Source organism: Macrobrachium rosenbergii, chromosome 15 (assembly GCF_040412425.1).
Source record: "Macrobrachium rosenbergii isolate ZJJX-2024 chromosome 15, ASM4041242v1, whole genome shotgun sequence".
NCBI classification, from domain to species: domain Eukaryota; kingdom Metazoa; phylum Arthropoda; class Malacostraca; order Decapoda; family Palaemonidae; genus Macrobrachium; species Macrobrachium rosenbergii.
In genome coordinates, this window is record NC_089755.1 from 19,319,406 (window position 1) to 19,335,819 (window position 16,414).

The 16,414-nt window shown below is 36.9% G+C and overlaps 1 protein-coding gene across 3 annotated transcripts in view; it reads right to left on the reverse strand.

Moving 5' to 3' along the window:
* Positions 1 to 7,130: 7,130 nt before the first annotated feature.
* Positions 7,131 to 16,414, reverse strand: part of LOC136846453 (aurora kinase-like) — a 93,660-nt gene continuing 84,376 nt past the window's right edge. For all 3 annotated transcript variants that reach the window (XM_067117228.1, XM_067117230.1, XM_067117229.1), the window contains exons 6-7: positions 13,803 to 14,034; positions 7,131 to 8,920 (exon numbers count right to left, since the gene is read on the reverse strand). In XM_067117228.1, coding sequence (XP_066973329.1) covers positions 8,807 to 8,920; positions 13,803 to 14,034 — 346 coding nt within the window. In that variant the 3' untranslated portion in view covers positions 7,131 to 8,806. The remainder of the gene's footprint in view (positions 8,921 to 13,802; positions 14,035 to 16,414) is intronic.

Sequence of the window (16,414 nt, forward strand, 5' to 3'; positions counted from 1 at the left end):
TATGTAAAGGCTAATAGAAAACAGGGCAAAAATTTTGACAAAGTGACTAAAGAATTTCTGAGATTTTCAGCAGAGTTAGCTGAAGCTTTCTTTTGGGATAAGAAAGAAATTTGCACGTGCGCAGCTGGGTCACGCTTGTAAACAAAACAACAGCGTGATCCATGAACTCAGCATCCCTCAAGGCGCATGATTTAAAATTTTTTGCAAACGAGGCCTATAAGTATTTTTCGGCGAATATTTAAAAAACTTTACAAAGTCAACGTATTTTACGTCCACTTGGCACCTGACAGACAACTTTTGTCGATGTAAAATACGTCCAGTCAGCGTTAAAGGGTTAAAAGAAATATATGATGGTATATGGGACTCTTGAACTCAAACCCGGGAACAGATCCCTGGGGTTCAAGAGCCCCCTCACCAAGTCAAGGTGGTCCCAAATCGAGGGGGGTATAGCTACATATTAGTGGGGTCTTATGTAGCCTGTATCCTTAAAGGTGATATAAACCTAGACCAGGCAGAAGCCTAACTAGATTAAATAGGGAGCCCTTTAAGAAATATCCTATTATTAGCCTAAACAGTAGTTTAGATTAAATAAAGCAATGGCTGAATATGATATAAAAGTGTAATCTTGGCCAGATAAAACGGTAAACTAGATTATATGGGTTTTTTCCCAGGTAGTTTATATCTTTAAGTGCTATCTAAATAAGCCTAAACTAGGCAGTGGCTTAGAATAGCCTAACGTAAATTATGCTAGAAACGTTAACCTAAGCCATATAAAACAGTAGTCTGAGTTAGATAAACAGATTAGTTTATAGCAGTTAGCCTGAATGGCTTGACATTCAAAAAACTAAATTTCACATTGCCCTTGCAAAAGGCCTAACAATGTATAGTATTACAGCTATATACTGGTGTCAAAATTAACCAAAATCTTAGTGTTTAAGCTAATATAGATATTCAACACATATAACAATTTGATAAATAAAATATTACAGCTACCATGTGTAATCAAGTTAGCCTGTAATATTGAATATACTATCTATATAAGAATTACAGACAATTAGTACTATCTAGTTTCTAATAAAAACTTGTTTTTTATTATGCTGGACCCTCAGGTTAAGTGTTCCGCAGCAGATTGCTCGATTCGCCTTTTACCAGTGGGTACGGCCCATACCACCTACCATGAGCATAATCCTTGCAAAAAACTAGGAAAATTTGGTTGGTCACCAGATGTGCGAAATTTGTCGTATGCTCCTGGCGGAAAGTTTTAAGAACGAAACAGCTAGTTTTAAGCTGTCTCGATGGGTCCTAGATTTCAGTGGGGGTGAGGAAGGGGGAGATTATATCTTTCCAGAACTTTGGCAGCAGATATTTAACCCTTTTTCAGAACAAGATCTAGGTTTGGGCCAAAACCCAGAAGTATCAGTCCATAGTACCTCCCAGGCTAACTCCATTGAGGAAGTAGAGGAATCTTTAGGTGGGGGTGACATCCCTACTAATGAACATGAAGCGGACATTGCCTGTTGAACCCAGAAGGATCAGGGACACAAATTTCAGCTATACATGGGAGAAACTTTCCAGAAGGAAATCTATTCCCCATGCAGCTATCAAATGCTGAAGAGGATCTTTCCCCCCCAAAAATGGATACTACGATCCACCTAACCCCAACTGAAATAACTACATTCTCAGAGGAGTATAGTAACTCACCCAGGACTTCTGTCCCTTGGTTAACAGGCAGTTACACTTCAGTTGTTGAAGCTCAGTCAGATTGCACAAGCTCCCCCAAAAGAGATACTCAGTTTGCAACATTTGATCAATTCCGTAAGGAAATTGTGAGTAACATCAGTGTCCTTATCACAGAATGGCAATAGATAAGGGACTTAATGCATGATTCCAAAAAGTAAATTAAGTCAGTCATGTACACCCCAAAGTGTAAAAGTACTGCATTCTGTAACCAAAAAGTGAGTGGATACAGATTCTGCCCAAACAAGGTCTGATGCTAGAATTCCGAGTTGAAACAACAAAATGGCCAGTCCAGACTACAAAACTTCAGATCAAAAGATATTAGGGACCTCTCTCTGGAAGATTACTTGCAGAAGACCCTGTTAAAGGGAGCCATAGAGAAACGTGCTTATATTCGCCACCAAGCATGTCTCTGCAGTGTCCCCAAAAAAGATTCCTTCTAACGAAGAGTGATCTTCGACCTATTGACATTGAACAAGCAAATTGTTTGCCTAAGTTTCAGATGGCTACCGTTGCCAAAGTACGTTCAATCATTCCACAAGGGACCTGGACAGCTATAGATCTGAAAGATATATGTTGGCATGTCCTTATCGCCATTCCCATGCGCCCCTTCCTAAGGTTCAGGATAGGGAAAGATACGTACAGGTTCAAAGTCATGCCCATTGGGCTAAACATTGCCCCAAGAATTTTTATAAAATTAGCAGGAAAAGAGGCTAGAGGGAAACCAGGAGCTTTATTGTGCTTTAATAGACCTGGAGAAAGCATACGATAGAATCCCAAGAGAAGTGATGTTTTGGTGTTTGAGGAAGAGGAAAACCTCAGAAAAGTTAGTTAGGCTGGTCAAGATGATATATCGGAGAACAAGCACAAAAGTAATAACAGCAGTTGGGGAAACAGAAAACTTTGAAGTTAGTGCTAGATTACACCAGGGGTCAGCATTAAGCCCATTTTTGTTTGTGCTAGTCATTGATGTGTTGAGTGAAGAGATCAGGGATGAAGTGCTGTGGGAGTTGTTGTATGCTGATGATCTGGTGATTACTGCTGATGGGGAGGACCTACAGACTACAGAGGAGGGTTGGAGAGTGGCAGGAGTCTTAAGAGAGGGTGGCTTAAGGGTGAATGTGAACAAAACAGAGGTTTTAGTGAGCAATAGGGAAGATAGAGACAGAATAGTAATACAAGAAAGAAGAGGCTCATTATAAAACAGGTGGGAAAGTTTAAATACTTAGGATCTACTTTAAGCCAAGAGGGAGGATGTGAGGCTGAAGTGGACAGTAGGATAAAAGCAGTGTGGGGGAAGTGGAGAGATGTAGCTGGAGTTGTATGTGATAAGAAAATGCCAATCAGTGTTAATGTATGGATCAGAAATGTGGGCTCTAAGAAGAAGAGAGGAAGTAAAGCTTGAGAGAACAGAGATGAGAATGCTGAGATGGATTATGGAAGTATTGCTTCTTGAGAGATTGGAAAATGATGAAATAAGAAGAGCAGGCTTAGTAAAGATAACAGGTGACAAGAGAGTCACAATTGAGATGGTATGGGCATGTGTTAAGGATGGATGACGAGGAGGGAGTGAAGAGGGCTTGGCAGAACCTGTTAGAGGAAGAAGATCGAGAGGGAGACAGAGAATTAGATGGCGAGATAAAGTGAAGGAAGATATGGAGAGAAGAGGTTTGGTGGAGGATGATGCCTTTGACAGAAGGAAGTGGAGAGGGCACATCAGGCAACCGACCCCTTAACGTAGGGATAATGGTGGGAAATAAAAATTAGAGTTCCTGAGAACTCAGACAAGAAAGAATACAACTAATAGCCTACCTATACAATTGGTTAATCTGGGGGCCCACAAGAAAAGTGCTTGAGAAACCTAAGAGCATTGGTCAACAGACTACAGTCAAAAGGTTTTCTAATAAATTGGAAAAAATCCTGCCTTGTGCCCAACAGGTGTTTTCAGTGGCTGGGACTGTGTTGGGATACTCTTCACGGCCAGTTGTCTCTCCCCATCAACACTCAAAACAGAATAAGGAAAGACCTCAAAACACTCTTTGCACAGCCCAGTTTCCAGACGGCAATTAGAACGTATGATGGGCCTGCTGCAGTTTGCATCAGTAACAGATCCAGTACTCAGATTGCAACTAAAAAATGTAAAGAAATTCTGGCTATCACATGCAAGAAAAAAGATGCGAGACCGACCTCATCAAAAGAATCAAAAAGTTGGGGAGATACTTCGGCCTTGGACCGGGAAGGAGTCTTTGGCGAAACAGGTCACCCTGACTCCTCCGCCTGTACAAGTGACAGTACATACAGATGCCTCATTGACATGTTGGGGGAGGACACTGGGAGGATCGTCAGGTGGCAGGGAGGTGGTCAGCTACTCTGAGAAAGTGCCATATCAATTCCTGTAGCTGATAGCTGTCTTCTTGTCTCTCAAAAAACTCAAACCTCCAAAAGAGACATTTTGTTGGTTCTAGACATGACTGCAATGTCCTGCATCAAGAGGTCAGGATTACGTTCACCTCCTCTCAATATGGTAATGCTAGCCGCCCTTCGGATGACGCAAGCAAAGAAGTGGCACTTGTATGCAATTCATCTCACAGGGTCTCTCAGTGTAATAGCACTTTCTATCAAAGAAAACAACAGCCTCAATAGAATGGATGTTGGACAACCTCTCTTCTCAAACAGTAGCCAACATGATCCCACAACTGGAAATGGACATTTGACACATACAAGTGTCTCTGAACTTGGACAATCAAGCAACAGCAAGAGATGCCTTCCTACAAGACTGGAGCAAATGGAGGACAATACACCGTATATTTTCTTGTACAAGATGACCTTTAGATAGGACGAGGTAAAAAAATGACAAATTTTCATGAATTTATCCCATATCTGTAGTATGAGATGACTGCTATATTCCAAAACCATGTGTGTATAGGCCTGCTTTTGCAACAACAGGTATCTTATGAAATATTGGTTATGTGAAGATGATGTTATTACAAATGCTGTTTTACTTACTGCATCCTTAGAAATTCAAAATACCGTATATACTCGCATATCATACAACTTTTGAAGACCTAATTTTGAAGCTAATTTTAAGGGGTGGCATCATACACGAAATATAAAATTAATAATGTATGTAATATTCAAATATTAATATAGTATTATAAAATACAAACATGACAAATATGCATCTTTTCCATGGATCTTTTAACAAGTTATGCTTTACTTCACTGTATCCAGTAATAATGTACTGTATGTATTTGCATATTACTAATTGTATTATAAAATACAAAGATAGTGATCATGCGCCATTTGCATTGTTTAGGTTTTCGTGAACATGGACAATGATACCTAACAGGAATTTTTGTTTCGGCATCAATTCAATTTCCGTTTAAAGATAACCATGGGGGAAGGTTTTGTCCCTTTTGCCATACACGTTAAAAGAACAGTAAAATGCGCTCTGTCATTCGCAGTAGTTGTGATTAAAATACTTTTCTCTCCAATATTATTTACAGTTGAGTTTGATGCCATATCGAAGTTTAAGTTTCATCCATGTTGCCGAAGACGATAATATATAGTCATTAGTGCTTTAACACTCTTTTCTCAGCTTTAGCTACAACTTGCAGCTTAAATTTAGCAGTATATTTCCTTGTGATCTTTTCTCCATAACAAATCAGAGTATAATGTAAAATATATATCAGTCCTATTGAACTTAATGTCATTTGTAACATAACTACAGTAATTGCTTACTATCATACGATGGTTGAAATGCAAGCAAAACACCTGTTGTTATCTGATTCGGTTGTTCATAGTCATGACCTGGACCGTGTTCATAGCAAAACAGTTGCCTCTCGTTTGGTTGTTTATGGCTGTACTCGTTTACTCAATGAGTACAATGTATCTAACAATACTTTTATCATTCACTTCCACTTTTTTAACCTATTCAACTAGATCAAGAGATGGAGTAAAAGAGGTTAGTCCATAATAATTTGGTCTCTTGAAAAAGGAACTTGCATGATTCACGAGATACTTAAAATAAATTTTTATGGGTGAAAATTTGGGGGTTGCACGATGCACAAGATCACACGTTAACGAGTATATTCGGTAAACAAAATGACAAAGTCGATTCTATATAATATTTTTCCTATACACGTCGCCTAAAAGGGAAGCCATTGTTTTGTTTACGTTCATCGCCAATGATAAGCAACCCCTAACAACAATACAATAAAGTATGATAATTATCGTTCGTATGACTGAATTGTTTTGAACAGTTACAAACAGCCTGAATTTTTAATGAAAAATTAATACCGTTATCCTAAATGCTATTACTACTGTAATTACACTACGTTACCGAACGATAAAGGTTGCTGTGAGCGCAACCATAACTCGATATTTAGGCTACATTTTATTGGCAGGGCTCGCATAGATAAAAGTCAGTTTTATTATTATGGAATCATTCCTCGAATAGGCAATTTATTATGAAGGTATGCCAATGATATATAAGGTAAAAATGGTTTTATTACCTTTATCAGTTTACTTCATAATGTGAATCTTTTCATATATGTTGGTGGTTATCGCACCAAGGCCGAGGCTAGCCTACCGATAAACATCATTTAGAATTTAAGGTTTGATTTTTAGAATGGTAGTATAAGACAACCCCCAATTTTTAGGGGTGAATTTTGATTTAAAGGTTGTCTTATACGTGGAAATATACTGTACCTTTTTCCTCCACTGTCCAGATTTCAAAGGTTTTGAGCAAGCTTCTAACCTTCCAAGGAACAGCTTACTTTATAGCCCAAATTGGCCAAACAGGCATTGGTTCCTATTACAGTGGACCCCCGCTAGATCACGGTTCAGCAATCATGGATTCAATACTTCGTGGATTTTTTCAGAGCAAATCACTCCAGAAATAATCAAAATGAATCAAGCAGGGTGGGATTTCACTTTTTTCTGCTCTCAATGTTTGCAATCACTTTGAGAGGTTAGTCCATTATTTGAATCCTGAGAAAAAAACTTGTCTGTATTTTGGCACTGGTTATCAGCACTTGATTGGAAATTATTAATCATGGGATGTAGGTAGATTTATTTATCTAAGACAGCCTCCTACCCACCAAAGGTGGCCTACAAGAGATGAATGTGATTGTACCACTAAAGGTAACTGTCATGGGAGAACTTTGATATATGCTTTACCTTTACTGCTTCATTAAGTCTTATTCTTCTTGAGACTTATTCTTTTCAGTTGTCCTTGAGGCTCTGGTTATGGCCATAACCAATAATGAGAGTCAAAGCCATAAAAACTCAGCCCACAGACAAAAACCATGCTTCTACCTATGACCATAGCATATGTTATCAACAACAGACCACCTATTTTTTAATTAATATTGGTTAAAATTAAAAAACAGTTTCATATATTTTACTTTTATTGGTACTTGAAATTTGAAAACTTGGCAGAGAATATGAAAGCACTCAATTGACTTTTAACAAGATCTGTAATATTTTCCATCGGAGAGTTTTATTTTCAAGTTTAAAAGTAAGAAAATAGACAGGAATGTTTATCTTAATCTGTTAGTTAAAACTATCCACAGAAAACAATTACAATCTGTATAATATATAGAATCCTATCATCTAATGAAACACAATAGGCATCTCAGTGTTCAAAGGAACTACAACAAAAAGATGGATACCTGATACAACTTACAGAAAATGATTTTGATTTTGGCATACTGGCAACGAATGCTTTCCTTGTTACGAACAAATTACATCCACACTTTCTGTAGCAGTAGTTCCTGTGCACTAGTACTACATAAGAAATCCATGTGTAACAATAAATATATGAGCCATACAGTCATCCATACCCTAGAGGTTACTTGGAAGGTACACACACAAGCAAAAGTGAAGGCCCGAGTTTACATATTTTAAATAAAACGTTTGGTTTTAAAATATTAATCTAGTCTGTGAAAGAGTATTATCCTGCGACTCATTGTCAAATGAAGTATGTCAGATTCGTAGGAAATATGTCTCCTAGCTCATATTTTTATGAATGTCCATACAGCTTGTCCAGCAGCAGAGCTGTTTGTTATGCAGTAAGCTTTTTTATGTTAGTTTAGGCGAGTTTATTTTGTAGTATGCAGTTCTGTTTAAGAGGTCTAAACAAGATTGCTTGCTTATAAGAATAATTTATTTATTTTCATTACTTTTATTAATACTGGTGAAATACAAAGCTGGAACTGCAAACCTTAGTAGTCATATGCTGTGTTGTCATCTTAAGTGATAATAATAGCTTGCGCTGGCTTTTAATTCATTTGTTTCTGATAAAATAATTATGGTTGGCTTATGTAACTTCTAATCAATCACCATAAAGAAAAAGTTGAAATGTAGTGGTTTGTAATGCCAGTTTGAAACTGAAGTGATATCAGCAGATAACAGAACTGGTTAACATCACCAACGATTCCTCAAGTTACCAGATTCAACTGATTTTCAAAGAGCATACACAACATTTACAAAACAGACCTCAAAATTTTGCAGTTAACTGTACAGTCTGGTCATAAACCAGTAATTATACCAATAACACAGACCCTGATTTTTTTTTAAGTATATAAAAATCCTTTTGGTTACAAAATAAAAATTACCATACAAAATTCTGCCTGTACCAGTGAAAATTAACATTATTGTTAATGATAGATAATCTACGGAATCATATAATCAAGCTATGTACATATACATATGAAAATGAGAACACCACCTGGGTAGTTCTGTATAAATTTCCATCATATTGAACATTAAGAAATTAAAAAGGATCAGTATACTGGTGCATAAGTAAGTGAATTAAAAGCGAGCTCTATAAGGAGACACTTTATTGATACAGAAAATTCACCCATATCTGATTACTATACATATAAAACCTAAGAAAGAAAACCCTGTAAAACTGTGCTGTTAACAATTAAAATAAGCAGGCTAGATCATAATGTTAAATTTAAATGTGGCTTTTAATATCCACCTAACAAAAATATTACTGTAAATCCCAGGTAGTCCTCATGAAAATATACAAGATCTATGGGTAATAACATTTGTAAACTAGTTATTGCACCTGAGAGACAGACTGGCTATTAAGATCCTTTGTCAGTTCAACTATCCAAGGATGTTCCAAAACTCCCTCTAAGCTTAGCCGTTCACGAGCGTCTTTACGAAGTAACTGTGGGCAAAACAATTTTATATTAAAACTTCCATTTTTCATTTGCTTAACAGAATAAAAGTTGCATCAAAAGAATAGATGTACAGTAAGTTCCAAAAATGAAGCTACAAATTTCAGAGGATTTCGTTCGAAATTCACTAACTAGCAACTACAACACGTAGCTGAAAAACTTTTTTTTTTTTTTTACATTGAAAGCTCCATCAAGCAAAATAAAGCTAACATATGATGCACAAATATCAAATCTATGATATTTATAACAATCATAAGAAAAAATTACGGTAATAGTAATTATTTCAGAGTACAGTAATTACTTCAAACTACAGAAATGAAAAAATTTGAAATTTTCGTTCATCACAGGATTACCAACATTACCGTTGTATATTTCGAGCAATGTGGAAACAAATATTTAATATCGTAGTGTATTATCAATTATTTTAGCAAAGATGCATAAAACCATGCAAGTATCAATAGAATACAAGGGGAAAATCTCCGTAACATTAAACATAATCAATCACGAATGCACCTAGATTCAACAGAGAAGTTGGGTGTGGTTGGTAGTTCTGATTTTAGCTTTTAGGACCCGACCATTCGGACTCTACTTCAGCTTTGGCTTCAGTTTCGACCCACGACACAAACGTAACATTATCTACCCAACCTATGAATCACCAGCTGTGTCCTACTAGGGTTTGGGGGGGGGACTTCGCCAGCCAGTAATAATGAATAAACAGGTAATTCAGTTCCCTCCATTATGTTTGCAATAACTGACAGAAAGTAACCACTATTGAAGGGGTGAACTTGATTGCAAACAGGTTTTCCATTACAAATACAGAGGGCTTCTCCAAATAATAAAAGTGTTCCCAAATCATTCAAGTCTAAGATCCACTAAGGCTGACCAAAAGCAACTGAAAATTCATCTATCTGACTTTCTCACTTCCTCTGCCTTGGCTTAGGCCTAGACTTCCTCACTTCCCCGGATTTGACTTTGGCGTAGACTTCCTCACTTCCCCTGACTTGACTTAAGCCTAGACTTCCTTACTTCCCCTGGCTTGGCTTAGGTCTAGACTTCCTCACTTTTCCTGCCTTGACTTACGCCTAGACTTCGTCATTTCCCCTGACCTGGCTTAAGCCCAGACTTCCTCACTTCGCCTGACTAATCTTAGACCTAGACTTCCTCACTTTCCTGACTTGACTTGGGTTTAGACTTCCTCACTTCCCCTGACTTAACTTAGGCCTAGACTTCATTTCCCCTGACTTGATAATGAAACCTAATTAATGGAAAATCATGTTTACAACAATCTAGATATCCAAACAACTCAATTTATTAAATAACAAGCTGGAAAATATATTTCCTTGATTTTTGAAACAGGCCTAACCATGTAGCCATGCTAAACGCGCATATAACTTTGATGATGATTTTTTTTTTTTCTACACCAACTTGTGTCTTATTTATATTTCATTCAATCAGATGCTAAACTTCTTTGTGCTTTATCAAAAGAAATCATAATAACTTTCGATATGACGCTATAAAAGCAGAAAGTTAATTTACAAATCACTTAGGCCAATGCTTATGCACTCGGTTCCTGCTGCCAGTCAATGGTGAACACTCGATATCACACATTGAGAGCCGCAGATGTTTCTACGGGGAAATTCTTTTTGGGGGGGAGGGGGATTTTTTTTTTTTTTTTTTTTTTTTTTTTTAACAAACAATTATTGAACTAACATTGACCATTCACTGGGGAAGTACCTTCTATGGTTCTACAGTTAATCACTGATACTTATTATCAGATAAAGAGGATGACAATAATTGGAATAAAATATACTAACTGGCAACCCCACGAGTTTCTAAAGACTGTACAAGATATACAGCTTATGTTAAATATTACTTTAAATAGTTATTTGATTACAGTATTTACAAGGGAACATTCTTTTAATACATCCATGGTATATGACTGGACAAGAAATGCTAGACATTTACCACTAAGACCATGGAAAAAGCTCAAGCATGATACCACCATATGGTGCACCAAGTCTGAATAACACCAAAACTCTAAACATCTAATAATTTTGCTGGTCTATTATAGCAGTTTCCCATCTTATATGTATGACTCACTAATTTCCAATCACCTTAACTTCTCTAGAAAAAATATATATGATGTACAGTGAACCCCCCGTATTCGCGGGGGATGCGTCCCACACCCCCCCGCAAATAGGTCAAATCCGCGAATGCGTAAAACTCCTCTAAAAACCCTTAGAACTGCCCATTTTGATAGCTTAAACCAAGAAAACCCCTGTAAAAATGCTTATACAGTACCTGAATATTTTAAGTTTTATCACAAAAAGTGCATTTATTCATGAAAATTATATGAAAGTATAGAAATTAGTGAATATTTCTCAGTGAAAAATACAGCGAATGGGCGAATTTTCCGCAAATGATGGCTAGATATGTTCCGCAGAGAAACCCGTGAATGCGTGAGTCTGCGAACCATGAGAACGCGAATACGGGGGGTTTACTGTATAACATTGGAAATAATTTGTCAAACACAGAAGTATAACAAATTTTATAAAGAAATTTGTATTTTTCCTACGTATACAAACCGGAACCTTTTATATGGCATGTAGGGGAATATCACTCATCTAACACCACTGGCTACTTCTTCTTTGGCCGCAGGCACCAAGCAGGCTGGTTGAGGTGGGTTTAAACCATGTAAAAGGCTCTGATTTCTATACCCAAGAAAAATACATGCTACTCTTAAAGATTTACTTGTTCTTACAGGAATACAAACCATCACCTTTTATATAGGAAACTTACCCATTAAGTGGGAAGTAGTCCCTGTCCACTGATAGGAGGTGACCACCACCTGGAAATGTATTGTTTCCAGTTGCACATGCAATAAGGGGATGCTATAACTCCTGTAACCCTTTACCAGTCTTGTGAAACAGTTGATTAAAGCAGTAGGGCCTTGGGCCAGAGAACCCTGCATATAAGAGGGAGAAATTGGAGAAACAAAAATTCCCTGTAGGGAATTCAAGGAAGAAAGCAACTACTCCTGGTCAAACCCAGGATTAGTTCTGTAAGTAGCTCTACCTACTCTCCTCCCCACCTTTGTTAAAAGGAAGAGCAGAGGTACCCTACAACCCAACTTATACTTCGGCACGATGCAGATCCTGAATGGAATTGGGTTGAGTCCAGGTTTACATTATGCTCAAGTTCTCATGTACACCACCTTTATTATAAAGCAGCCACTGCAAGTCCAAAAAAAAAATGATCTAGGGGCCAGTGGGTGATGTCCCTCTGGTAGAATGAGGGAAGGATTGGATTACAGAATATAGGCCAATGGCCAAGTGCTGGGACATACAAGGTCATTCAGCGCTGAAAGGGAATCTGAAAGTGAGGTTATAAAGGTGTAACAGAAGGGCACGTAGTTGCACAATGAAACAATTGTTAGGAGAGGATGGTAAGTCTGGTGGAAGAAAGAGAATGTGAACGGAGGTACAGAAAAAGGAATGAAAGAGATTACTGCTAGAGGCCGAAGGGATGCTGCAAAGGACCTTAAGTAATGCCTATGGTGCACCATTTGAAATGCACTGACACCACTAACACCCCCATGGGGAAAATGGGGGAAGAGATGCCTACAGCCTCAATACCTGCCCTCATTGCCTAGAAGCACTGCAAAATATGTCGGAAAGGGATATGACAGTCCTGCGCCCGACTTCCTGCATTCTCGAACAAGTACAGAAGATGACATCCTCCTTGGAAGAGTCAAACTTGTTAGGTACCTCAAAAAACCAGATATTCATATGATAACAGCTGCAGGGTCTTATAATTCCTTATCCTATATGATGCAATGAAAGGTTTGTTTCATTTTGAGTAGGAAAAAATGAACTGGAGGGGTCCGGTAGTGTCAGAGCCAGCTGAAAGCTTCCTACTCTACTTCCCTCTTACCAAAGTCTTCCACTGAGGAGAGGACAAGGTGTCACATAAGTCACAGGGAAATAATTCAGTACACAGTACTCTAATCTCCAAAAAATGAGCAACACTAAAGTAGGTCTACCAACAGAAGACATGAAGCCCAAGTACCCTGACCAGCATTGGCCGTTTCTTCTCCATAATGAAAGCAAACACCAAAATGACAATATACTATAAAAAAAGTAAACAGTATAAAATAAGTTCAATGCAACTGCAAAGAAAACAAGGGTGGCAAACTACTCAACCAGTTCATGATGTAAACAGAAGAGAATGGGAGCATGTCGTTGCTTCTCATTAGCTGAAAGAAAAATCAAGTGTGAGAGGGATATTTCTCCACTCTCCTCCTTACCCATTAGTTAATTACCTTGTTACCAAATCCAAGAATCACCCCATCTTGCACTGAAGAATGAGAGAGAGAGAGAGAAAAAAACTGACAGTTATGGCAAAAATATAGACCCACAATAATAGTCATCCAAGGGCTATAAGTGACTACAACAAACAGCAATAAAATGACAAAGCACCTAATCAAATTTATATATATATATATATATATATATAAATATATATATATATATATATATATATATATATATATATATATATATATATATATATATATATATATATATATATATATATATATATATATATATAATGTGTGTATATGTATGCAAAATGAAGCAAGATATTATGTCCTTACTTGATGAGACTGAGGGGGTTAGGTAAATATGAAACTAAATCAGAGAGAGGGGGATTCCTGAAATGAGGTAGTCTCAGTTGCTAGATAAACATGACTACTAAGGCAATTTGGAATTCAAAAGTTGTCATACACCAAAGACCAAATAATGAAGGTAAAGCAATGGCTTGTATAAACAACTACACTAAAAGCTAAATATAAATATTCAGAGTCCTTACTTTAGTTATGAGGTCTCGAGCGCCTTCTGAAACATGAGAGGGGAAACGAAGAGCTACATTACATATTCTCTTGTAGGTATCAACATGTGTCTCAGATTCGAAGGGAGGTTTGCCACAAAGGAACTCGTAGCATAAGACTCCCAATGACCATAAATCAACCTTCTCATCATGGGCCTTCCCCTCAATCATTTCAGGAGGCAAATAATCCAAAGTGCCACATAATGTTGTTCGTCTGGAAAACCAAAGATAAGAAAACTGTAATATTTTGCTCAGAAAAGAAACAACTATGTGCCCTACAGTACTCCACTTTAGAGACTAAAAAATACATAACTTCCATGTTCCATAAACATAAGCAGCTTACTTTACTCAAGTCATAACATCTGATGAGCAGAAGAGTCAACTTTATATGGTTTGACAATGATGCAGTCTTACCACTTCTATTCATGCTAGTCTCCTGGGTTGCTAATCTTGTTAGATTTATAGTGTTATCATTAAAAGCTCAATTTTCTCTATAAACATATAAACAAAAGTGAACCACTTTCTCTTTAGCTGACTAAAATGAAATATATTTAGAAATAATGTGGAAAGCCAAAATGTGATCATAGTTATGCTTTGTTTTCCAATAATATCCTGGCTACACTAAAACTGTGGATAACTTTCCTTTCTAATCCATACTTATGTGTATGTGAAAAAACAATTCCTCCAAACATTACATATTGTACATACATTGTTACTCCCATAAAACAGAAAGTTGACTGCTTTCCATTTCAAACATTACTTCATACAAAACATTTAAGATCCTAATGACAATTGAGTATACTGAAATTATCTGCAAGTGCTACTCTCTCAATTACACTGCCTCAAGCAAACAGCAAATTCCTATAAAATACCGAAAATAATTTCTTCTGCCTGAGTGCTGAGATATCTACTCATGATAATTCCTACACAATAGTCAAATCTGGTTGAAGAAAGTCCACTTTACAGCTCAGCAAATCAAATGTTATTTATTCAAGTTATAAATGCACACAGGGTCCGTGAAAGTCACACCACTAATTCTAACTTACAATATATAGTTTATTAATAAATGGTGAGATTTGTATCAAAAACTTTTTGCTACGATCAGAATAAGTCAATGAAATGAAGTGTGAGTTAGTCTTTCAGGGAGATTACTTTAGTCTATTTCATTCCATTTGTCCACTCGCCAAAGTAGGTTTTAGGTAGATGTGGCAATATACACGTCTCTCGATTGTCTGAAATCAATGTTTTTGACATTATAGGCTTACTGTGATAAAGATGAAAGTTTTTTCTTCAATAACACATCTGAATGATTACATATTCAAAGAACCCTTACACTTTAAATCATATACATAGTGATTTATATCGATAATTCAAGAATACAAGAACTTGAATTACAAGCTTAGCACTGATCACATACACAAGACATAAAATGCTAGTACAGTATATACACTTTTAAGTCAGGCTTTGGAATGACAATACAATGAAAAGGTTACAATAAAAAGTAACTGACTAAAAATATCTGGTGAACAAGTAGCATAGACCTAAATTAGCTTCGGTGGTCCATGCTTCATGTCCTACTGGTAACAATATGAAAAGGTTATTTTTCAGTTTACACAGTTATTTTCATATTCAAGCAATGAAACTGTATGTACAATAAAGTCTGAAGGATACAATTATCTTGTGATTTGAACTGTTTGTGAGTATAGGTCTAGATGTAGCTTTAGCTATCCTAATGAGATGAATCATAAATACTGAAAGCTCAATGTTCATTGTGTTTGATCCGAGTAGACCGTTTGATACAAGGTTGTCTCTTGTGCACTTGTGTTGGTATGTTGTCGATGCAAATCGGCATGTTTATGATTAATATAAGGGCTGAGGATTTTTTTATATATATATACATTCAAATATGATATGGAAGAAATATTTTAATATTTATCACAAAGCAATGATTCGGAAACACTTGACTGTCAGCCAACCATGTGCTACCCATACATATGTGCCACATCTTCACCCATGGGTAGAAAGATGAAATGAAACCAACTACTGTATTAGTCATCCACAGCCAAGGGCATTCTGATAACTGGACTTTTGTTTATAAACAATTACTTGCATAAACCTTACCAGTAACCTTGACATTACTGCATTTTTTATAGCATAGTCGCTTGTTTCATCCTCAAGGAGTTACCTTACATAGGTCTGTCATAGCTCCATGGTGACCAAACTAATATCAAAGAATTCTTTTTTTGTTGATCTCTTGGCCAGGTATTGTGTCATAATGATAAACACTATAACACATGAAGTATGTAATGGACTCAAAGATGAGAGGGCTCTTCCCATTATCTTACAGCAAAGCTGTACCTGGGTTCTTTCCTTTGTCAAATCTGCTAGAAGAGGAAGTGATTATTGGGCATGTGCAGTCCCCCATATTGTCGACAAACAGACTGGCAAGAGACCAGGATGCCATTACCTTTCATTGGTCCATTTGGAACAGATTTAATTATCGTCAGCGCTCCAAACTTCAACAATTATGGAAACACCTAAAGGAGAAAAGTCAAAAGAAGCAAGTTAAGTGCTTAGTTTTAAGTCACAGTTAA